Source organism: Elephantulus edwardii, unplaced genomic scaffold (genome assembly GCF_000299155.1).
Source record: "Elephantulus edwardii isolate Elephantulus edwardi_28Jun2011 unplaced genomic scaffold, EleEdw1.0 scaffold00001, whole genome shotgun sequence".
NCBI classification, from domain to species: Eukaryota; Metazoa; Chordata; class Mammalia; order Macroscelidea; family Macroscelididae; genus Elephantulus; species Elephantulus edwardii.
Window position 1 is genome coordinate 11,436,129 of NW_006399751.1, and position 23,289 is coordinate 11,459,417.

Genomic DNA, 23,289 nt, shown 5'->3' on the forward strand with positions numbered 1-23,289 from the left:
ATAAAATAAAATCAGAGCCGTGACCAAGCACACATATAACAATTGTGTTCATGAATTTGTCCCAAGTAATTGAATTCATTAAATGTTTACTGGGAAACATGTCTTGGCATTGTCACCTCTTTGGAATAGTCTTGAGAGTATCTGAAATGTGGAATTCTGCTCTGCTACGCCTTATCACATCGGGGTCACCTTATGTCACACTTTTCTGTTCAGTAGGAAAGTGCCAGACACTGGAAGGAAATACTCAAGATTTTAGTTAGTCAAGAGATGAGGGCAGAGGAATTCATGGTTGAGTTCTCCCAGCCTGTGAAGCCTCATAGTTTTTATTGAGACGTTTTTCATTATATAAGCTAAAATATGCTAACTAGACTCCCAGATGTTCTTTTTACTGTTTCTTTTCTTAATTTCTGACCTTCCCAGTTTCCATAAACGTATTTTTTATCAGAAAGCGTTCCCAGTGGGAGAATCAAGGTACTGCACATCCCAGGAGAGAGTATTCTTTTTTTGAGCGGATTACATTCCTTGTATTACATTCTTTTAAACCAGGCAGCTCCTGCCTTGATCAGCTTAACCCCTACACTGCACTACATGTTTATTTTAAGATATTTTGATAACAGAAATGTCAGTTCTTAAATGGTCCAAATATCTAAAGAAATAGTGAGAGCTTTGAGTTCTTCATTCTGTAAAACATTTCACCTTGCATATCACTCATTAAGGAGTGATATCTTTTTGGGAGGGGTGGGGAGAACTGGCATGTACCTAAAATATGACTCTTGGGCTGGCATGAAATTGCTCATTATCATCTTTTGAGCCTTGATGTTAGAAAGATACTAGTTCAAATCTTGATACACTAGCTCATAATTAGATGCTTGGTGGCTTTGTGAAAATATTGAAATTCATCTGGTCCCAATGGATAAGAAAATGATTTCTGTTTGTCAGATAATTATATATTTTACTGCTGCATCTCTGAAGCCACAAAAAAAGCTATGGATGCCATTTTTCCTCTCTCTTTATTCTTCATTGTTTGTTACTTCTCTCTTCCTTTTTATATTGTTTTCTTTCCTCCTATTTAAATAGGTTGCATATCTGTTATGTGTTGGGGACTGTGTTAGGTTCTGAGCAAACAAAGATGAATAAACATGAATTCTAGAAATGTTACGAAAGAGATAAGAGCCAAGGTTGTAAAATGGAATAGGGTGGAGAGAAGGAGGTGGTATTGGAGAGTTGCTAGCAAAGTTGCATTAAGACAAGAAGTAGCAGAGTAAACAGTTCTACCTTGGCAGATTTAATGTCCACTACAGTACAGAGCAAGGGTCTAACAGGATGAATGGAATTTCGAGAGTTTGAGGAACGGGAAGGGATGGTCCAATCTGCATTATTATCCACACAAAGATAGGAAGCGACAAAAGAAATGTGTGGAACGTCTGAGGAAAGGAAAGTCTGGAAAATAATAATGTTCTGGGGTGTGTAGACTGTATAGAACCCTATAGCACACACACACAAGAATATTGTAAAAAAATATTGTAAAAAAACTATGCAGAGTGTTGGGGGGAGGGAAATGGCAGAAAGGTAAAATCCAGTTATTACTTGGAAGTAATGTAGTGGCTTTACCATTACGCAAGGGATTTGTTTTCCTGTAAGACTAGTGAGCTTAAATTTTGGTTTTTTAATGTCGATTATTGTAATAATACCAATCTTAAACTCTTCTTTGGTGATTAATAACATCTTATACGAGAGGTCAGTGTGCTTGAAGGAGATGTACTGGTCTAGCCAGGATGTAACCCAGCATCTTCCTCTCTAATGGATTCAGACTCTGCTCTCCTTTCCATTTTAGAGTCTGAGAAATAGGGGGGGAGATACCTCCAGTTTTTCCACAGACACACGTTGACTTGTTGTGTGGTGTTGAGGGTCTTTTGTTGAAAATGGCTTTCCTAGCCATTGACTTTGACTGCCATGTAGATGGGTGGGAATAACTGAAAAGGGTATGTTAGCTTCTCCACAAGAGTTTTGTCTGATCTTCCCATAAAATTGAGAGGATTCAGCCTCAGAATGAGGGAATCTCACCACCAGCAAAGAAGCGGAGAATGCAGGGTGTCCTTTGGGACCAGACTAACAGACATGAGAGTAGCAAAAGCCACAGCAGAGAACCAGAGACCTGACGTTAGTCAGAGCGGGTCTTGGGACTTCTACCCCACGGAACCAGAGCAACAAGCCTTTGGCCAACTTTGGTGGAGGACTGCAGGGAAGTGGAAAGAGATGCCATGATTGGCAGATCTAAGAGCTTTGTGGGAACTCTCACGGCCTAGTGATAAGAAGCTCACTAGAATTCAGAAGGTATGTGGTTTCAAGCCACTAGCTGCTCCATGAAAAAAAGATGGATAATCTCCTCCCATGTGATTAACTGACTCTTAAAACCCGCTGGAGGGTCAACTATGGATTGTTTCCTACTTGATGATACTAAACAAAAACAACAACAACTTTGAACTGGTGGCCTTAAGACATGAGGTTGAAGACTGAAGAGTCTGTTAATGTGCTTCAGAAGCTGTCTTGACTTGGAGATTGTGTTCTGCTGTCAACTAAAATTGTATCTTGTTAGCTTTCCTTATAAATCTCACAACTGTGAGTATGGTTCTGTGTGCTGTGTGAGTTATTGCAACAGATTCTGGACCCAGTGGAACACTAAGATTGTAGTTAGAATTAGTAGAAAGAGGGACAGAAGCATAGGAATTGGTTTTGTGCTGTGGATGACGATGATGGAGTTAGTAGAGGTTAGAGAAGGCCATCCCCCGGTGGCCCTTGCACTTTTTACACACTGGATTTGTTTTCTTTCAACCTTTTATATCCACATTTTCATAAAGGATAGCCATGATATACAACATTTTCAGGTAAAATTTTAAAATACTATTGTAATATCAGCATTTTATGTTGCTACAGGATCATTAAAGCTACACCTTCTAATGTTTGATAAGTATTCTATTACTTTGATCTATGTAACTTTTGACCATTAACGTGATTCACTGCTTTTGCTATATATCTAAATTGCTTTCCTTTTCCAAAACATACCAACAAAGTAACACATGAAATTATGAGAGATTAGGGGAAAGGAAATCTATGGTTCACTTAGAATAAGTTTAGAGTTTTAAATAGATCAAAATGTATAAAAATAATTTTTTTTCACTCTTGTTACACTTGACTAATTAGTTTTGCAGTCAGTTGTTAAGTTTAACACAGGTACCATAAATATATGTACAATCAAGTTTATTCATATTCTAGCCTACATCTGTCTGTACCCCTCCTTCCATCTCCTGCCCTCTGTATCATATCTACATACCTGCTTAGCTAATTAAAAAGTTAGTAATCACAAAGAAAGGGAAAGAATTCTTTGAAATCCTTTGAGGCTTCATGATTTTTTGAGTGTTTGTTAAAGTGCTATACTGTCTTCTCTGTAATGTATCTTTGCACAACTTAGGCAGAGACATAATGTTGGTATTCAGTTGTAAAATGATGTTGAAACATTCCTGCTTGAAACTTCTATATCGCACAAACTGGTAGCAGACAATGCAAATCATAGTAAGCAGAAAATTGGGGTGTGTTATGTGAGCCCCTAAAAGAACTTTAGTGGTTTTTTTATCATTTAACCTACACATGAAAGATTCTCTCCCCTCTCCCCGAAAGATGATGATTTCACTTTGAATTGGCGGGGGTTTTTGGAATAACAAAGCCAGTGGTTTCATAACCGTGATAATGTGTTCAACACGTTTTATTCAAAAGAGGAGGCTAGCGCAGCATTTTATATCAACTGCAATCTTTGAACAGCACAATCTGAGAGACCCGCAAAGAGTGAATTACAGTAATCAGCCTTCAAAATGACAAAAGAGTTAATCAGCATCTCCTTGCCTTTCTCGTGGAGCCTCTCAATCTGGGGATATCAAAGAAATTATAAAAGAAAAAAAAGAAGTCTTCACGACGGGTACAAAATGCTTCTCAAATGATAATACCAAAGACAATGGGAAGAAAACGCACACACGCACACACATTCACATTTGAAAGTTTTGAGACTACTGCAACTGGATTCTAATCAGAAGTACACCCTGGATGGTGGGTCACGAGGAGCAGCTGTTTAACACTGGGGAGGATTTAGGCCAGGGCAGGATTAACAGTCTGCGACTCCGGCACCAGGGAAATCTCCTTTTGATTGAATACAGTTAAGATAAAACAGTATCTTTTAAATACAGGTGAATCGAGCAGATTATTCTATTAACTATAGGATAATGAATGCCTGTTTCAGATCAAGATGATCCCTTCTTCTCTCAATCCTCCTACCACAGGTTGTCTTCAATCCCTTGCCTTCAGCCCTTACTCCCTAGGGGTAGGTTAAGAATTTCCATTGAATTAAATTCTTCGAGAATGGACTCTTCTCATTAATTGAATTTTCTGATTAGATTGCATTTTCAAAAGGGAGTTCCAAAAAAAAAAAAGTCTTCTAAAATGGAATTGTTTGTTTTCCCTATCCCTAACCTACCATTTCGTTATTGTTACTGAGAACCCAGCACACATCTCCCCAAATACCAAAGGTATTTTGCTTGTTTATTTCTTCCCAGAATTATGAAGTGGTTTAGCCTCCCATTTTTAAGGACAGAGTTTCATCCAAGGGGATTCGGTGACCTTTTCCAGCCTTCTTATTATTAGTTAAGGTGTCTGAGTCTAGAAACTCTAGACCCATTAGTGATTTGGAAATGAACAAAGACAAAAGGAAGTTCCTTTTGATTGTCATGTGTTGGAATCTATCCTTGGATAGCAACAACAACAAATGACAGTTTATTTTCTTTATCATCACAGGTTATTTTTCAAATATCTGCATCAAGGATCTTTGCCCATAGAGAAGAAAACGCTTTACCAAATCACTTGTTATATTATTGAAAACAAATTTGCTGTCATGTCTATGCAATAAAGGTTAAACAGTATTTTAACTTACACTTTCCATAAGTATTGAGAATGTGTGAGTATAAACATACAGAAGACATGAAAATGACTGTGGGTTTTTTTTTTCTCCACTAGTGTAAGACTAAATTAATGTATTGAGCAGTGGAAAACTAGCAAAGAGAATTGGCTGACACAGAAATATTTCAAAATGTACCATATGACCTAGTGTTAGTGAAGGAAGAAGTTTCAAGCTGCAGTGAAGGCATTGAGAATAAAGAGGGCCCCAGGAATCAATGGGACACCGGTTGACATGTTTCAATGACAGATGCAGCCGTTGATGTGCTCCCCAGTCTAGGCCAGGGATTTTGGAAGATAGTTACCCGGCTGATTGACTGGAGGAGACCCATATTTGCTCCCATTCCCAAAACAAGGTGGTCCCACAGAATGTAGGAATTATGAAACAATCTTCCAGAGCTCCATATTATTAATATAACATGCATGCAAAGTACTGAATAAGATCCTTAAAAAATGATGAGAACGTGACATAGACAAAGTTCTTCAAGAAGTCAAAGCTGGAGGCGAGGGGGTGAGTAGGGAGAAAAGTGCAACAATGAATGACTGGAAACCCTAAGTCTCTGGAAACTTTAATTAAAATTAAATATTTAAAAAAAAAACAAGTTAAAGCTGGATTTAGAAGAGGCCATCGGACCAGGGATATTATTGCTGATGTCAGATGGATCGTGGCTGAGAGCAGAGAATATAAGAATCATGTTTTTTGTACTATGTTGGTTATTTAAAGGCATTTGGCTATGTGGAAAATAGCAAATGATGGTTAACTTTGAGAAGCCTTGGAATCCCAAAACAATCAGTTACGCTCATGTGAAACCTGTACCCAGACTAAGAGACTGTTGTGTGAACAGGGTGAAACGCTACATGGTTTAAAATTAAGAAGAGGATATGCCAGGGTTGTATACTTTCTCCATATTTATATAATCCGTATGCTAGACAAATTATTCAAGAATCTGGACTCTATAAAGGAGAATGTGATATCAGGATTGAAAGAAGACTCATCAATAAGCTTTGTTACACTGCTTATGCAACCTTGCTTGAAAGTGCTTGCGACAGAAGATCAAAGACTGCAGCTTTCAATAGGGATTATATCTCAATGTCAAGAAAAAAAATTCTCACCACTGGACTAATAGACATCATCATGATAGATGAACTAAAGATTTAATCTATCAATGACTTCATCCTACTTAGTTAAAAACAAAAAAAAAAAAACCCAAACAACAACAAAAAAACCCCAACCACTTCCTACCAGCCATCAAGAGATCATGAGGTATATTGCACTGAGAAAGTCTGCAGTCAGGGACCTCTCCCAAATTATTGATGAGCAGTGACATCAGACTAAGAACAGAGATGTGCCTAATTCAGGCCATGATCTTTTCAGTCACTTGATATGAAGCTAAGACCTGGATAATGAATAGGATAACAGAAGAAAAATTACCTTTGAACTGTGGTGTTGGAGAAGAGTCCTGAATATTCAATGGCCTGCCAGAAGAACAAACGGATGTATCTTGGAGAAAGTGTAGCCAAAATGCTTCTTGGAGGCAAGGACAGTGAAGCTTTATCTCACATACTTTGAGCATGTTGCTTTTGTTTTTGTTTGTTGGTTTGCTGTTGTTGCTTTTTAACAAAATTTATTTTCTCAGTGAAGGAGCCAGAAGTTCAGATACAGAGTGCCAACTCCAGGGGAAATGTTCCTCTTTTTCTCAGCTCTTCTTGTCTCTTCAGCTTTTGGTTTTGTTGTTTGGTGCCGTCAAGTTGACCATGATTCAATGACCCTGTGAACAACTGATCTGAACACTGTCCTATCCCATGCCGTCCTCATATTCCCTGACAGACTTAGGCCCATTGCCACAATCAGCATGTCAACCCACCTAGTCGAGGGTCTTTCTCTCCTTTACTGCCCTCCTACCTTCCCAAGCATGATGTCCTTCTCCTAGCAAGAAACTCACCTAGCAGAAATAAACTCCCCTAGCCACATACCCAAGATTTGTAAAATGAAGCCTCATCATCCTTGCCTCCAAGAAGCATTCTGGCTGCATCTTTTCTAAGACTTGTCTGTTCATTCTTTTGATAGGACATGAGATCTTTAGCACTCTCCTCCAACACCACAGTTCAAAGACAGCAGTTCTTCTGTCATTTTTAGTCATTGTTCAGCTCTCAGATGCACAGCAAGTGAGCAAAAACACAGTGTTGCTGGGTAAGGGACATCGTGCTTGGAAAGGTTGAGGGCCGACAGAAGAGCGGAAAACCCTCAAGCAGGTAAATTGACAAATGATTCCAGGAGTTTCCTCGTGTGTGTCAGAGATTGTGAGGACGACACAGGTTAGGACCAGACTCAGATCTGTTATTTATAGGATCACTCTGGGTCGTACTCAGCTCTTGACAGCTTCTAGCAGCAATAACAACAACAACAATAACATACCTTCATAATACTGCTGAGTTCTTGACATAGTTTTGTCTTCTTCTGCCTTGAGGCCATGAGATATAAGTACGAAAGTGCAGCAGTTCTGTATTGAATGTTTTCATTTAGGCAGAACAACTACAGTTTGCACTGAGGCTAATTACGTTAACTCCATGGCCTCTTAAATTAATGTTGGACAGACTCAGAATTCAAGGAACATACTCCTATGAGAAAAAGGAAAAGTGTGAAGAATTCTGTAGTATTTCCAGTTGACTCATACTGTGTACTTCTCTTAACTGAATCAGTGTTCTTTTACGTTATTTCACAGATAAGGAGACCGGTACCTTATCTGCCATCTTCAGTAGTTGTCCTTTGTGTCACATTCATTCATTAGATTGATGGACTCTTGAATTATAGATGTCTGTGTGAGCGAACACGTTGGCACCATATTTGACACTTGGATAATTACCAATATGCTAATAATATCTCTAGTGTCCTGGCATGCACGGAGCACTCAGGAAAAGCTTAACGAAGAGACTCTTTTCAATGTTTGTTTGAGTCAAGAGAAAGATGAAGAAGAGTGGAGCACACCTAGTTTAGCAAGAGTAGGGGGGCCAGCATTACCCATAGGCCTGAAGAAAAAGGGAGGTGGACAGCAATTGGATACCAAAGAGAGTTCTTCCTCTAAAGATGACCTTGGCTTTGAGGGAGAGTGACCAAACATGGTATTGAGCTTTCACCTCGCTCCATTCTCACAATGGGGAAAGGATGTTGGCTCGATGTATAGCAAAGGCTAAAAGTGAATGAGGATTACTAAAACAACCTCTAAAGGTTCTTCTGCTATACAAGGCTTGGAAAGAGGTGGGAGTGTCATCCAGAGGGGAGAGTATGTAGCAATTTAACCATCATTCTGATTTTGCTGTTAGCTTCTGTTAAGTGGATTCGAATTCACCAGGCATCCATGAACTCAAGAATAAAACTAGCCCCAGCATTGCACCACCTTCACAGCCTTCGGAATGTGGGAGCCCACTGTTGCAGTCTTCATGCTTATGACATGCTGTCCAGTCCAGGGACTTCATCTTCCCAGCTCTGGTGAACATGATGCTATTGTGATGATGTTGTTATTGTTGCCGTGTGATGGTATGAGCATATACAGTTCTGCAACTGATGGACCCTTGTGGGGTTTTTCTTGACTCATTTAATCAGAAACCCCTCTGCCAAGATGCTTCACTTTGAGTCTGTTACAGACGCTACCTCAACTTTGCTATTTTCAGCTGGAAAAACACAGAAGTATTTTAATTCTAAGTGTCTGAGAGACATCACAGGTTTTTTAAACTTACGCTCTGACATTTCATTTAAAAGAAAAAAAATGACAAGAATAAGACATACCACTCTCCTTTGACTCTGAGGAAGCTACAGAAATTCACCTGCTGGATTAACTGGAGTCGTCACATCTGGAAAGCTCAAGCGATTCATTTCCATGAACAATGTTGCTGCTTCTCTTGAGGAATTGCCTTATCCCCTCCCCCCATCTATTATTAGAAGCATCCAATGAAGGACTTTAATTGCCTGTGACCTTAGAATACAGGGGTATGTAAGCTTTGGAGAGGAGCGCATGTTTTATCCTGGTAAATGTCACAGGAGTAAAGCAATATTCTAATATATACTAGTGAAAATTGGACTCCAGAATGAAGATGTTTAGAGTAGGAGTGTGGCCAGCTTGGCATCTCGGCATGCTAATGGTAAAGTTTGGCTCTTATTATTGTGCTTGTTTGCTTATTTCCTATACAGCACTGTTTCTACAATGATGTAGCCCAGAGTGTGTATTCTGTTTCTATTTTCCCTTCCCTTTTCATTATGTTTTTAGCCGGTTGAGCATCATCTATTGAGATATATTGTTTTATGTTCAACACAGTTGTAAATTAAACCGTGGCATCCACTTCCTAAGTAACATGTCTCTAGAAACTCTGTGAACTTTGAGAAATGCTGATAGTTGTAGAGGTGCTTCAGGCCTTTTGTTCACAGGGTCTCTAGGAGCCATGCTCGACTTGAAGGCAATGAACAACAACAACAACTGAAAAACTATTGTTAAACTAATGTGAATGTTTGGATTTGGCCAACAGAGTGTTATCTGACTTGGAGATCCAGATAAAAAAATGATGTCAAAGTCTAATAAAGTGCAGAAGAGCTTCGAGCTTTTCCTGGAGCCAGCGCACTGCCCATGGAGATTAGCTTTCTCTAGCCACTCTTGTGCCTTGTTGCTACTGACATGGTTCAGGGAAGAAAACTCCTTGAAAGTCTTCTGCAGACAGATGGCTTCATTGGAATATGTGAGTCCAAAAACTCAGGCAAACAGCTTCAGGAAGTGACCTAGAGAATAACTTACCCTTAGTTTGTAATAACCTTTGGGTTAGAACTGGAATGAAAAATTATTTTTAATTCAGAGAATGTTCTTTCCCTTAGACAAGAAATGCAACACCTTCACTCTTTATTATATGAGATATATGCAGAATGGTAAAGTTTGGGGATGGTGGGGAAAATTAGGATATGGTCTCTTCATAAGCTGAAAGAACATATGAAGACATTGTTGTTTGTTACTATGTGCCATTAAGTCAGAACCAACTCATAGCTGACCCTGCAGTGGGTTTGCCAAGGCAGTAAATTGCAAGGGAAATTGCCCATCCTTCTCCCAGGGAACAGCTGGTGGATTTGAACCATGTGTGTTTGAAATTGCAGCACCAGCTTCTAACCACTGGGCAACCAGAGCTCCCAAACAATTTTTTGTTGTTAACTATCATCAAGTTGCCCTAACTCATGGCTACTCCGTGCACAAATGAAGGAAAGGGGGCTGATCCTTGGGATATAAAGTGCAGGACACAGAAAAGTTAGTATCAGCTTGATAAGATACCTAACCAAAGCAAAACCTACAGCCAGCAAATTTATTTCAGTTCATAACGATCATTTAAGACCAAGTAGAGCTTCCTATAGAATTTTGAGGCTGTACATTTGCACAGAAGGCGACACTCTTTGTTTTGTTTTTCCCCATGGAACAGAGGGTGAGGTTTTGATTGGAACAGCAACCTTTTCATTGGCAAACTAATACCTTATCCACAGAGCCATGAAAGCTCCTTAATTGATCTTAAAGGTAAAACAGATTTGGACTGCAATATTCATCAATATGGAAATGTTGAAATGACTTATAGTTTATCCATACAATGAAAAGTCATGTGATTGTCAGAAGTAATGAGATAGTCTTTGGTCAAGTGACAAAAAAAGAAAAAAAAACCCAACCAAACCTCAAAAAGACATTGTTTTTGAGAGTCCTAGAACAATGCCTCTATGATATTCACATTTGTAGTTAAAAGTATAGATGAACTTCTGTAGGTGCATAGTATATGTGCATAAATTATGCATAACAAAAGGTCAGCTTGTTTACCTGGAAGAAAAGTATGGAAATAAGTTTGGAGAGGAATGAAGGAGAATTTTCAGTCACTGCAGAAATACCTTAGCAAATTGTGCTGCTTTAAAAAGAATATTATATTACCAGTGAAACAAATAAAGGAACATCCCATAGATGGGCACAAGAATATATCAGAAGAAAATGCACAAATATTTTAGCACTGTTGAATGTGTTATTTTTATTTCTAGTCTCAGTTTTATAAAATATTTATTCCTCTCACAGGAACTTTTAGAAAGGTTGTGACTAAATAACAATAATCTGATTGAATTGTGTTTTAAGACGTAGATGCCAAAGTATGGATTCTGATTGGTTGGTTGGTTGGTTTTGGTTCTAAAGATTCATTTCTTTCTTTCATCTCTCTAATGTATTTGTGAGCTCCAGAATAATTTATCTTTGACCTTAGAGCCTTCAGGCTATTTATGTATTTACTCCTCTTGCAGGGAATTGGGGCCTGTGATAAATTGTGGGATGGCTTCACTTATAGGGCTCTCTTGGTTAGCTGAGGCTGAGTTATTATTAACACTTCATTTCTTAGAGAAGAGCTGGACATTCAGTTTACTTTTTAAAGTGTATGTTTTATAACAATTCTTTGTATAAGATAAATTGTAATTGTACATAAAATGCCGTTTTGCAGAATTTTAACTAATATCTATCCTAGTCTTTCTCAACATTAGCATCATAGATATGTAACACTTAAATGTCAAAAACAAAGTTCTGGAATTTTATGTGTGCACATTTGGATTTTTTTCTCTCTCTGTGTGTGTGTGTGTGTGTGTGTGTGTGTGACTATCAAGTGAACTTTCAGTCTGAAATATACTTTCTCCCATTTTTTCTTCTCAGCTATTATCAAAACTGCCCTTCCTAACATGGACAGAGAAGCCAAGGAGGAGTACCTGGTGGTCATCCAAGCCAAAGATATGGGTGGGCACTCTGGTGGTCTTTCTGGGACCACCACACTTACAGTCACCCTCACCGATGTCAATGACAATCCTCCAAAATTTGCACAGAGTAAGTTATTTGCCTTCATCAAATATGGTGTTTTCATTTGCATTAACATTACATCTCAATTTTCAATGACATTCAGAATTCGGTTAGTAAGGTATGCCTGTGTTTAAGTACACACACACACACACAGAGGGAGAGAGAGAGAGAGAGAAAGAATTGCAGTGGAGTTAACTGTAACTCATTCTTAACCTATGTGTGTCAGGTCAGAATTCACCTTAAAAAATTTTAGGTATCTAACTTAGGGCTGTTGTGCATAGGGTCGCTATGAGTCGCAAATGACTCAATGGCACATAACAACAACAACAAACAACTTTTCAGATTTTTTCTCAATGTCAAGAAAACAAAATTTTTACCACTGGACCAATAGGCAACATCGTGATGCATGAAGAGGAGACTGAAGCTGTCATCAGCTTCATCTTGCTTGGATCTACAATTAACACCTTTGGTACGAGCAGTCCTGAAATAAGAAGATGCATTTACCGGGAAAATCTGCAGTTAGGGGCCTTTCCAAATTTTTGAAGAGTAATGATGTTAGTTTGAGGGCTAAGGTGTGTCTGATTCAGGCCATAGTCTTCCCAATCACTTGTTATGCATCTGAGAGCTGGACAATGAATAAGGATGGCAGAAGAAGAATTGATGGCTTTGAGCTGTGGTGTTGGAAACAAGCCCTGAACATCCCATGGACGGCCAAGAGAACACACAGCTATGTCTTTGAGAGGGTGCATCCAGAGTGCTCTTTCGAGGCAAGACTGATGAGACCACCTCACATACTTTGGAAATATTGCTAGGAGGAGCTGTTCCTTGGAGAGGGACATGATGCTGGGAAGGATAGAGGATTGGCAAAGGAGCGGAAGACCCTCAACCAGCTGAATTGATACAGAGACTGCTGCAATGGGTTCTTGTGTGTCAGGAAGTGTGAGGATGGTGCAGGATAGAACAGGGTTCAGAACTTTTTTTTCATAGGGCCGCTGTGAGTCATGCTCTACTTGATGTGACCTAAGAACCATAACAACTTTTTCAGAAGTAGATCTTCATGTCTTTCTTCTGAGACACCGCTGGACAGACTCAGCCCCTCCACTTCTGGTTAGCTGAATGGTGAAACTTTTGTAGTCATACGTGCACATATTTGTACCAGTTAGGAAGCTCTGGTGACATAGTCCCTAGTGAGTTGTTGTTGTTGTTGTTATGTGCCATCAAGTTGTCCGTGACTCATAGTGACCCTATGTTCAACAGCTCTGAAGTCTGTCCTATTCTAAGCCAGCCTCACTGACTCTGTCTGACACACTTACCTTCATTACCCTGTCTAGGGTACCATTTCATCTCATTGAAGGTCATCCCTCTCTTGCACTGTCCCTCTATCCTTCTAAGCATGATGTCCTTCTCCCAGGACCAGTCCCTTCTGGCCATGTGCCCAAAGTATGTGAGACGCAGCTTCAAAATCCTTGTCTCCAAGGAGAAACTTGGTTTCACTCTCTCCAAGAGAGACCTGTTTGTTTTCTTGGCTTTCCATGGTATGTTCAAGACTCTACTCCAGCACCACAACTCAAAGGCATTGATCCTTCTTCTGTCATCCTGAGTCATTGTCCAGCTCTCTGAAGCATAACGAGTAATTGTGAAGACCATGGCCTGGATCAGGCACACTTTAGTCTCTAGACCAACATTGTTGCTTTTTGGTGCTCTGAAGAAGTCCTTGACTGCAGATTTTCTCAGTGCAATTCAGCGTAACTTTCTTGTAAGCTCAGAGAAATAACTGCTCTTTTTTGTTTCCTTATGGACTTCGATCCAAGTCATCAGCATAGATACATGATCAAGAGGGGTCTTTCTGGTATGCTTACTCTTGAACTGAGATGTGAAATAAATCTTTTGGAACAACGTGAAAGCAGGAGTACAGGGGTAGATATTGCCACCAAAGGAAACAGGAAGTACCGACAGCATATGGAAGATGGGTGGATGGCAGGCAGATGACTCAGCCTGAAAAGTAAAATAATTTCACTGCGGCTCTGACAGAGAAGACGTAGATGAGAGTGTAACGATAAGAAGAAGAGTTGTCGTTTTGGCAAAGGCAAGAGTCAGCCACATTTGGATTTACAGATTACGTTTGGTTCTATGATCACGGGGGAGTCAGGCAAAGATTTTTAAAACTATAGGTTTAGGAAATAGAATTAGTTGCATGAAAAACAGAGAAAACAGAAAGTAGTCTTCTCCACCTTGCATCCAGTAAAGTGTGTTTGTAATCAGTTACGTTGGATTAGATGGTGTCCTTGGCCAACAAGAATGGTAGCCATGAAAGCGAAGAGAAGTGGACAGCTAGAATAGGACCTTCAGAGTCGATAGTGACAAAAAGCTAAGAGTAGATTCTACTTTTAGTTGCAGAAAATGGAATGTCCTATTTCTGTATTGAGAGATTAGATGTATGCCGGAATAATTTGCTGGGATACAAAATTCCATAAACAAACCAAGATTTGAAGAGAAAGGAACCAGGGAAAGGAGAAAAGAAGAGAAAAGGATGAGATTATAAATTACATACTCAAGGTACATTTAAGAGTATGTCTGTGGAAATTCCAAGCCGGAAAGAATAGACTCTGGACTTTCATTAGACCCCTTTAGAATTTTCATGTATGACAATTTAGAAACCAGGCAGGAGAGTGATTTTCTTTCACCAAATTATTGAAATGAGAAAAGTCTTTTCTTCCTTCTCTCTTATCCCCCACTTTGCTTTTCTTTCCTTTGAATTTCCAGTCTAGTTAATGTTCTAATATGCAACTCTTCTCTCTCAGAAAATTATTATTTCTATTCAGTAACAGCAGAGATCTTTCCAAAGTGGTCTCTTTCTTAGGGGTAAAAACTGTTAGCTCTGATCACAGTGATAGAGACACGATGAGGGTAAGCAGAAGAGAAATGGACTCATAAATATCCCGTTTGCTTGGTTTCCCAGGGCTCTCTGATGCAGAACTGATAGGAAGGTGAGGTCCCTTGCTGACTTATTTAGCTAATAAGCATACCTGAAGGAATCATCTCAAACCTTTCTTAGAATATAAAGTTTGAAGGGAATAAAATCATCAAACCAATTAGGAGAGTTATGAGAGGAGAGGGAGCGTCGTGTCCAACATCATAATTTTCTCTGTCTTTCTTGTGGCAAAATTACTTGGAAAACATTTATTTAATTCCCCACACACATAAATTCAGCATTCTAAGACACATTTTTATTTACTCAATATTGGCTTCATTAAGCCATCATTACATCAAAATGTGTTAAAACCAGAAGTTGTCTTTCCATCATCTGAACCAGGCTTGGTATAGAAGGTAAAATGAACCAAGGGATTGATTCACTGAGCTCAAACTCAAAGTTGGTAATGTTCTCTCGGTTTTATTTTTCCTTTTGTGGTTTATCACTCATTGGGTGTTTATTTTTTCCCCCTTTGTTATTGTTACACTGGGATAAAAGCTTCCTAGTTATCTGAATTTTAGTTCCCCAGAAACAGATGCTGAGACAACAAATTGAGAACAAGGCTTTCAGATAATAGATGGTCCCAGGGAGGGACCGTTGAGGGAGGAAGTGAGGATAGAGCTCATAAAATGTGTGGTGTTGAGCCAGCTACCACTAGGGGTGACTGGCTCTTTACCCCGTTGAAGGAAATTTTGGAATATTTGTAAAGCATAGCTCAAAGCTATCTTACCGGAGAAAACAAGTACAGGGAATTTATAAACCCACATTTGTGAGTCTTTAAGGAGTGCTTTCATGAGGGCATTAATTCTCGAGCAGTTCTGGTCTGGCATTCAGTGGATGAAATGTGTTCTGAAAGCCAGAGAAAACCCCGAGGCAAAGAAACACAGGAGATGGCAGTTGAATATATGGCAGGTGGGCACCAAAGTGGTGATATCCAGGGGTTATGTTGGGAGGATCAATAGCTTCTCTCGGACCAATGAAAGTGAGTGATCCTAATGCATCAACTAAACGACTTTGAATAAGAACAGAAATAATGTCACTAATTAGACATGTTTTACTGCCCTCCGTGGAGACTGGCTATACGCTGTAATTATGTTTTGCTTGGAGAGATTTGAAGGTAGGGTGTTTGGTCCTCAGCGCAATGAGAACTTTTGTAACAAGAGGAGTGTTTCATGTGTATGAACAGCTTGCTGCAGGGCACAGCAGAAGTTTAGTAATTGGATTTTATCAAAAATGGTCGACAAGTCTGTAAATAAAAAGGTGAGTTCAAAAGTGACTTTCAGTGTGTGTTACACATTGCATCTCTCTGTGCTGAAATTAGCTTAATATTTTATGCTAGGAAACAATGAATAGTCCCAACGGCAACCCAGGAGGTTATACAGCAAATTGAAAAGAGCATTCACACATTCACTCAGTAACGCCCTGCTCTTAACTGTGTTCCAAATATCAACCTGGTCAACGTATAGTTGAACACATCCCATTTCTCAAGGAAGTCTTGAAGAAGCATCATTTCTTCTTCCTGCTAATTATTGGTTTCTGACTCATTTAATACATTCCGCAAGTTGTTTTCGTTGTTGTGTGCCATTAAGTAGGGTTTCAAAGGCAGTGAATTGCATGAGAGGAAATTGCCCAGCTTTCTCCCATGGAGCACCTGGTAGATTTCGAACTGTGTGCCTTTGTGACTGTAGCTTGCCTTCTTACCACTAGGCCACCAGAGCTCCAAGGGCAAGACATAATTCTATCTTCCATATCTTTATCAAGTAGCATCTACAATACTGTTCTGGGGGAAAGTGCTCAATATTTATTGAATGAATAAGGGAAGTGATGGAATGTGTGTAATCCTTCCTGTTTTGCCTTCCCCCCCCCCCCCAAGGTCTCTATCACTTCTCAGTCCCAGAAGATGTAGTTCTTGGTACAGCAATAGGACGAGTGAAGGCCAATGACCAGGATATTGGTGAAAACGCACAATCATCATATGACATCATTGACGGAGATGGCACAGCTCTCTTTGAAATCACTTCCGATACCCAGGCCCAGGATGGCATCATAAGACTAAGACGGGTAAGCGAAATAGCTCTCTGAAACCTGGATTTGGATTTGATGAGAGTTGAGTGGACTTCCTGATATGTAGAATTGGAGAGCTGGTTAAAGGTTTAGCTTCCTTTTTTAAATCTTTTAAAATATTTATTATTATTATTATTATTAATTTTAATGAAAATTTACAGAGATTTTGGATTTCCATTCATTCATTGTTGCACTTTTCTTCCCGCCCACCCCTCCCCTCCAGTTCGTTCTTCTTTTTGAAAAGTAAAAGAAAAACTCTTTCATTGTTAACAATCCTTCCACCCAAGTCCACTCCGCTATGCAGCCTTCATTCTGGACTCCTGTGGTTACAATAATACCTAATCACATATCCCTTTTAAACATTTCTCTCCCTCATCTGTTTCAGTGCAGTATCCTTTGATAGCTCAGTGTTTTTCATGCTTCATGTCCTCACAGTCCATCTTGCCTGTTAGCCACAATCCTGATTGGGCAACGAGCATGGGTGACGCTAGGCTATCATCTAAGCACACATTTTTTTTTTCCTCTGACTATGCAGTATGTTTCTGTAAGTTACAGGGATTTACCCAGCCCTGGGCAGAACAGTCTAGCTCCATGGGAAAATAACCTTCAATCGAAGGAAATAAAATTTGTTGGTTAATCTCAGTCCTTGGAGGTGTTAAAAAAAAAAAAAAAGCATTTTGTCTATTGTCTCTTAAGAAGAGTCTCAGCAGAAATAAACATCGGTTGCCCATAACTGTGATAAGATCGAATGGATTTGAATTCTTCTCTAGCTAATAATCTGCAGGTCTCTACACTGGCTCCTGGAGGCTACCTTCCCCCAGAACATTACAGCTTTGATATCCTTAGTTTAGACTCTGATTTCAGGGAAACAAGAGAGGACAGGTGAGCACAGCCTTAGTTAGATAACGTAGTTATCTGGAGAGAAAGGAGTAGGGACTGCCTTGCTCCCACTGAGTTCTCCATACCATGGGCCAAATGTGCAGGCATTGCTGAGATGAGGTTCCTCTATTCCTTGTGCTTATAAACACAGGGCTACTATTGGAGAGGCTAACTTCACTATCATTTGTAAAAATAATGAATGACAGTGTGGTGGGTGAGAAAAATGCAACAGGAAAATTCCATTTCTATCTCCCATTGGGAAATCTTGGTAAGAAAGGTGCAGTGCACACTTCATTATTTTATGAGCATAAGGCATTTGCAAGTAAAAACACTCTTTTATCTTCTTCATGATTACTTTGTTCAATATTGTTCTTCCTATCTCTGCCATAAAGTAGGACAAACCAATCTTTAAATAGATTTGCTTGTTCGTGAATAGGAGGATAGATGATCGTTTTCTCTATTGGGAGCCAGTGGTTTGTTTTTGGTTTTTTTTTTTTTTTTTTTACTTTTTTACCTCTGTCTGGATCAGCATCGCAATGACATGACCACAGGCTTTCTTTTGGATTTTCTCTAGAGTGTTTGCCAGAAATCTTCCTCTGAGGGACCTTCTCCCAGAATCCCTAGGCAGGGAACTAATGACAATAGGAATGTGGAGTTTCTTTGATAAACTTTTGTGGTGGTGATATTGGTGGTGTTTTGTGCCATCAAGTTACCTCCTACTCAAAATGAACCTATGCACACACAATAGCTCTGAACTCTGTGCTATCCTGAGCCACTCTCACTGTCTCCAACATGTCTTCCCCTATTACCCTGTTACCTCAATCACTGTGTCAGTCTGTCTTATCCAAGGTCTTCCTCTCCTGCACTGTTCCTTCACCCTTCCAAGCACTATGTCCTTCTCCAAGGACTGATCACTCCTGGCCACATGCCCAAAATATGAGAGATGGAGCTTCAAAATCCTTGCCTCCAGCAAACAAGTTGGTTTCACCCTTTCCACCACAGACCTGTTTGTTCTCTTGTGTACAAAAATAAATTTCAAAATCCACCATTAATTAATTTGAGCTTTTTTTTTCCTTCTCATGTTGGGTGACACCTGCATCATACTAGGATCCTGGCTTGAGTTGGGGACTAAAGAGTTGCAAAGTAATTAAAAATTCATGCTTCAAATCGATTACAGTACAATTATATTTGAGTCAATTATTGAATAACCCAGAGCCACATTATCCTTGACTAACGATTCCTAATGTCATTTTTTATTGTTATTATCCGCTATCTTTGGTTACTATATGGGGCTTTTATAAACTGAAGCAATTAGCGATCTGCTGTATTTTTAATCACTGTTCTTTTTCAGTTTAGACATGGTCTGTTTTCTGTGTGACTCTGTGTCCTGACACCGAGAACCCCATGTTTCCCTCCGGCAGGAAACGGAAGGGAAGTCATTGAGAGAGGGAGTCACCAGTTCGGGGTCCACATTGCTGTCTGATAAAATTCTGAGGACCCTCAGAGACGTGGTCTTTGCGTTGTGCTAACTTTGAAACAGAATTTAGTCTCTTACTTGATGCCTGATAGTGTTTGTGGACAATTCCAAACTGCAAAATCATTACAGTCAGGGTGATTGACCGATTGTGAATGTGCTCATTTTTGAATCATCTATTCATGGGAACAAGTGCTTAGTAATTTCAGAATAAATAGAGGAATAAGCCCCCTGCCTTATTTACCAGAAAATTTTAAGGGAGGGAAAGTCAATTCTCCTAACAGCTGAATTTAAAGATATAAATCCACACCAATTTTTCAAATTAAGAAGATACCTATTTAAGCTGGCGTGGAGATTCTGACCAGTTCACTAATGCCAGTTTCTGTTCAACTTTCTCCTTTATTTCGTTTCTTTTTTTTTTTTTTTAATCTGCCTTGCAGATTCAAAGTTGTATTTCTTATGAGAAATTGTATTACCGTGTTGCAAACTAATCTCGCTTTGAGCCTCTTTGAGATCTGAAATCCAATGAATGAGTTTGCCTGGGTTCTGATACAGAAGGGGGGAGTTCTTCTGGTTTTAAAGGACACCTTGGTGGCACAGTGATTAAAATACTCAGCTGGCAACACAAAGAGCAGCAATTTGCATGTACCAGCCAGCCATTCTGTGGGGAAAAGCCACACCAGTCAGCTTTGGTAGAAACGTACCGGCTGAGGATTCTCGTGGAGAAGTCCCACTGTCCTGCGGTGTCTCTGTGGCTGGATTGACTTGACAGCAGCGCTCTGGATTTTGTTGTTGTTGTTGCTGTTGTTTTAAAATGCTTTTGGTTTCTGTATGGTTCTACCTAGCTCTTTTCTTAACCTAGGTCATTAACTGCAGTCTCTGGGACTTGTAAGAAACGAAGTAGTACAGTAATATGTTAGAAACATTGTCAGTAATGGTGCAGTGAGGTAATTTCAGATGCTTGTAAGTGGTTGGAAGGTGTGGGCAGCCAGACCTGGAGAGCTCTTTGTATGCTTCTCACTCATCCCTCATCTAAATAGAAAGCCGAGGAGATATACATCTCCATACGTCTTTCTTCAGAGACCCGTGTAATACCTTCGAAGAACACCCTTTAAAAAAATAATCCTAAACCTCGTTTTAGCCTCATGATCAGCAGAGCAGCTAGCTATGCCTCAGAAGAGAAATAAGAAAACACTTGTTAAGATTACGGCGAAATTATGCTTTATAATGTCTCCTTGGACTAAACAATGATTATTTCTGGTTCTTTACAATTCACACACTGTTGCAGAAATGATCAAATATTCTTCCCCGATAGACACTGCGTTCGATGCTGCCTTATCTCCTCCTGGCAGTGGCCCGATTAACTGGCTCGTTGGTATGCAGGTCACGCCGCCACTAGTAAAATTTTATTATGACTCTGAAGTGAAATTTTGATGGCACAGTTCATGACTGTGAATATTTTGTGAATTCCAAGCGAAATGAGCAAAACAACACAAAACAATAGGAGATTAGATTCACTGAGCTTGTATGTAATAAACATATATCAATAAATGCCGGGGAAATTTACAGGTCTGACCAGGAGGGATGGCGAGCGATCCTATTAAGGTCCACGAATGAGCTTAAAGGCACATAACTTTCATCCATCAGCATTAGATTCATTTGTTCTTTCTGCTGTGGTCATTAGTGAGAAACATTCATCTTTGTCATTTCTTAACAGCCTCTGGATTTTGAGACCAAAAAATCCTATACGCTGAAGGTAGAGGCAGCCAATATCCATATTGACCCACGTTTCAGTGGCAGGGGACCCTTCAAAGATACAGCCACGGTCAAGATTGTGGTTGAGGACTCTGACGAACCGCCCGTCTTCTCGTCACCAACTTACCTCCTTGAGGTCCATGAAAATGCTGCCCTCAACTCTGTGATTGGCCAAGTGACAGCTCGTGACCCTGATATCACCTCCAGCCCTATAAGGTAATTTCTCTTTGCAGAAGGAGCGCTAACCAGTGCCAGTGACAAGCCGGTCAGTACAAAATGCAATCCTGCATGTACTCTGGGGGATGAATTGGGGCATGCTACTCAGATGACAGAATGATTCTAGTCAACGAGTAAGACAGTGTTTGTGACTAGGTATGTGTGTATGTGCGTGCAGCCAGCCTCCAAGAGCAACAGGAATAAGACACAGTGTCCATTCAATTGACAGTGACAACTATCTCTGTCAGAGGACCAAACATTGAATGCAAGGGGAGGCATGTGGGGGAGGAAGAAATGAATTTCTCTAATAACTCAGTGCAAACACAAAATTTCAGAATTTTGGGGTCAGTATTTACTGTGTGTGTGTGTGTGTGTGTGTGTGTGTGTGTGTACATTTGTTTTCTCCAGCATTGCTGGTTTGTCCTCCTTGCCCTGTGACAGTTACAGTAAATGATACATGTGAAGTTAAAGGCAGGAGCCCACTGTCTCATCCCATAAAGAAGCTGCCCTCTTATTTCAGTATTTATTCAGTATTTGGCTTTGTGGCCATTTCTGATAGGTCAGTATAGCGAGCTTGGTTTCTTTTAGACAAAATTTTGCTTGGCTATTTCAAAAATCCCTTTACTTATACTCTCCTTGCTCTAATTTTTTTTTCTTTTCTTCTTCTGACTGAGAAATCATCTTGTATTAAAGTTTTGTCTATTTTAGAAGTGAGCCTCAATTCTGTCTTATTTTTTTTTTTCTCCTGGCTGAGCTGCACATATCTTTTCTCATGTGCCAGTCACCCAAATGACAATACTGTGCTCAAGCTAAATAGCTTTCTTCTAAAAGAACACTGAAAATCTATAACTTGCCCATTGGTCTCCAAGGGTGAAGGGTTGGCTAATGATGTGTTTGAGTGTGGATTTCAAATATTGTCTTAGAAATGTTTGTTGTAAAAGAAAAGAAAGAAGAATGAGATGGAAGGGTATGGTTTTAAGGAATTGTTCAGTTTAATGTATGAAGTAGGTGTCAGATCGCCTCCAATCAGTCACTGTCCGTTCAAGTTACTGGTGCCTGGGTCAGACACTCGTCTAATTATTCAGAAAATCGTTAGACAATTAAGCTATCTCAATTTCATTTGTTTGCTTCTCTTTATGTTGTAAACTTCCATTAGTCATAAGGGGGCTGAATCCCAGAAGATCAGTCAGTGCCTCAAATAACTTGTGTTTAGCCAAAAATATAGTTCTTTTCAGATTCAGCAGAGCTATTTTCAATAAGCTATTTCTAAACTGTAACAAATAAGAGCACCACCCATGGGGATAGAAAGCAAGCTTCCTGAAGAAGAGTCTGACCTTTAACAAGACAAACTTCAGTGAGGATATGAGGAATGGTCAGCTGGCCATTCTCAGAGTTAAAGGAATGCAGCGTGCTGGGAACATACTAAATGCCCCTGACTTAGCTAAGACAATGGTGGTTATTGTTATGTGCTCTTAAGTCAGAACCAACTCGTGGCTGAATCTGCAGGGGATTTTCAGAGGCAGGGAAAGAATAGACTGTGCATCATTCTTCCATGGAGCCGCTGATGGCCTTGAACCACGTGGCTTTGAGATTGCAGTACAGCTTCTTGCCACTAGGCCACCAGAGCTCCCTTAGCTAAGACAGTGTTGTTGTTGATTGCCTTCCAGTCGAGATTGACTCATAGCGACCCTGTGAACAAAAGGTTTGAAGCCACTCTACAGCAATCGACAGTTATCAAAGTTCATAGCGTTTCTGGAGGCATGTTATTTAGGAAGTGGATGCCACTTCTTGCATTCAAAAAGTGGCCCTTTGATAGGTACTGTTGTTGTTGTTATTATGTGTCATTGAGTCGTTTGCGACTCATAGCGACCCTATGTATAAGAGCCCTAAATGCCGTTCTATCCTGTGCCAACCTCACTGTCTCAAACACATTCATTCCCACCACTCCAATCACAGAATCAATCAATCTCATCGAGGGTCTTCCTCTCCTGTGCCGTCCCTCCACTCTCCCAAACGTGATGTCCCTCTCCAAGGACCAGTCCCTCCTTGCAACATGCCCAAAGTATGTCAGATGAAGCTTCAGAATCCTTGACTCC

The 23,289-nt window shown here is 39.9% G+C and overlaps 1 protein-coding gene across 1 annotated transcript in view; it reads left to right on the forward strand.

The window, feature by feature from the left end:
- Positions 1 to 23,289, forward strand: part of CDH8 (cadherin 8, type 2) — a 451,012-nt gene that overhangs the window by 263,476 nt on the left and 164,247 nt on the right. The window contains exons 5-7 of the mRNA XM_006878719.1: positions 11,694 to 11,861; positions 16,679 to 16,866; positions 20,940 to 21,193. Coding sequence (XP_006878781.1) covers positions 11,694 to 11,861; positions 16,679 to 16,866; positions 20,940 to 21,193 — 610 coding nt within the window. The remainder of the gene's footprint in view (positions 1 to 11,693; positions 11,862 to 16,678; positions 16,867 to 20,939; positions 21,194 to 23,289) is intronic.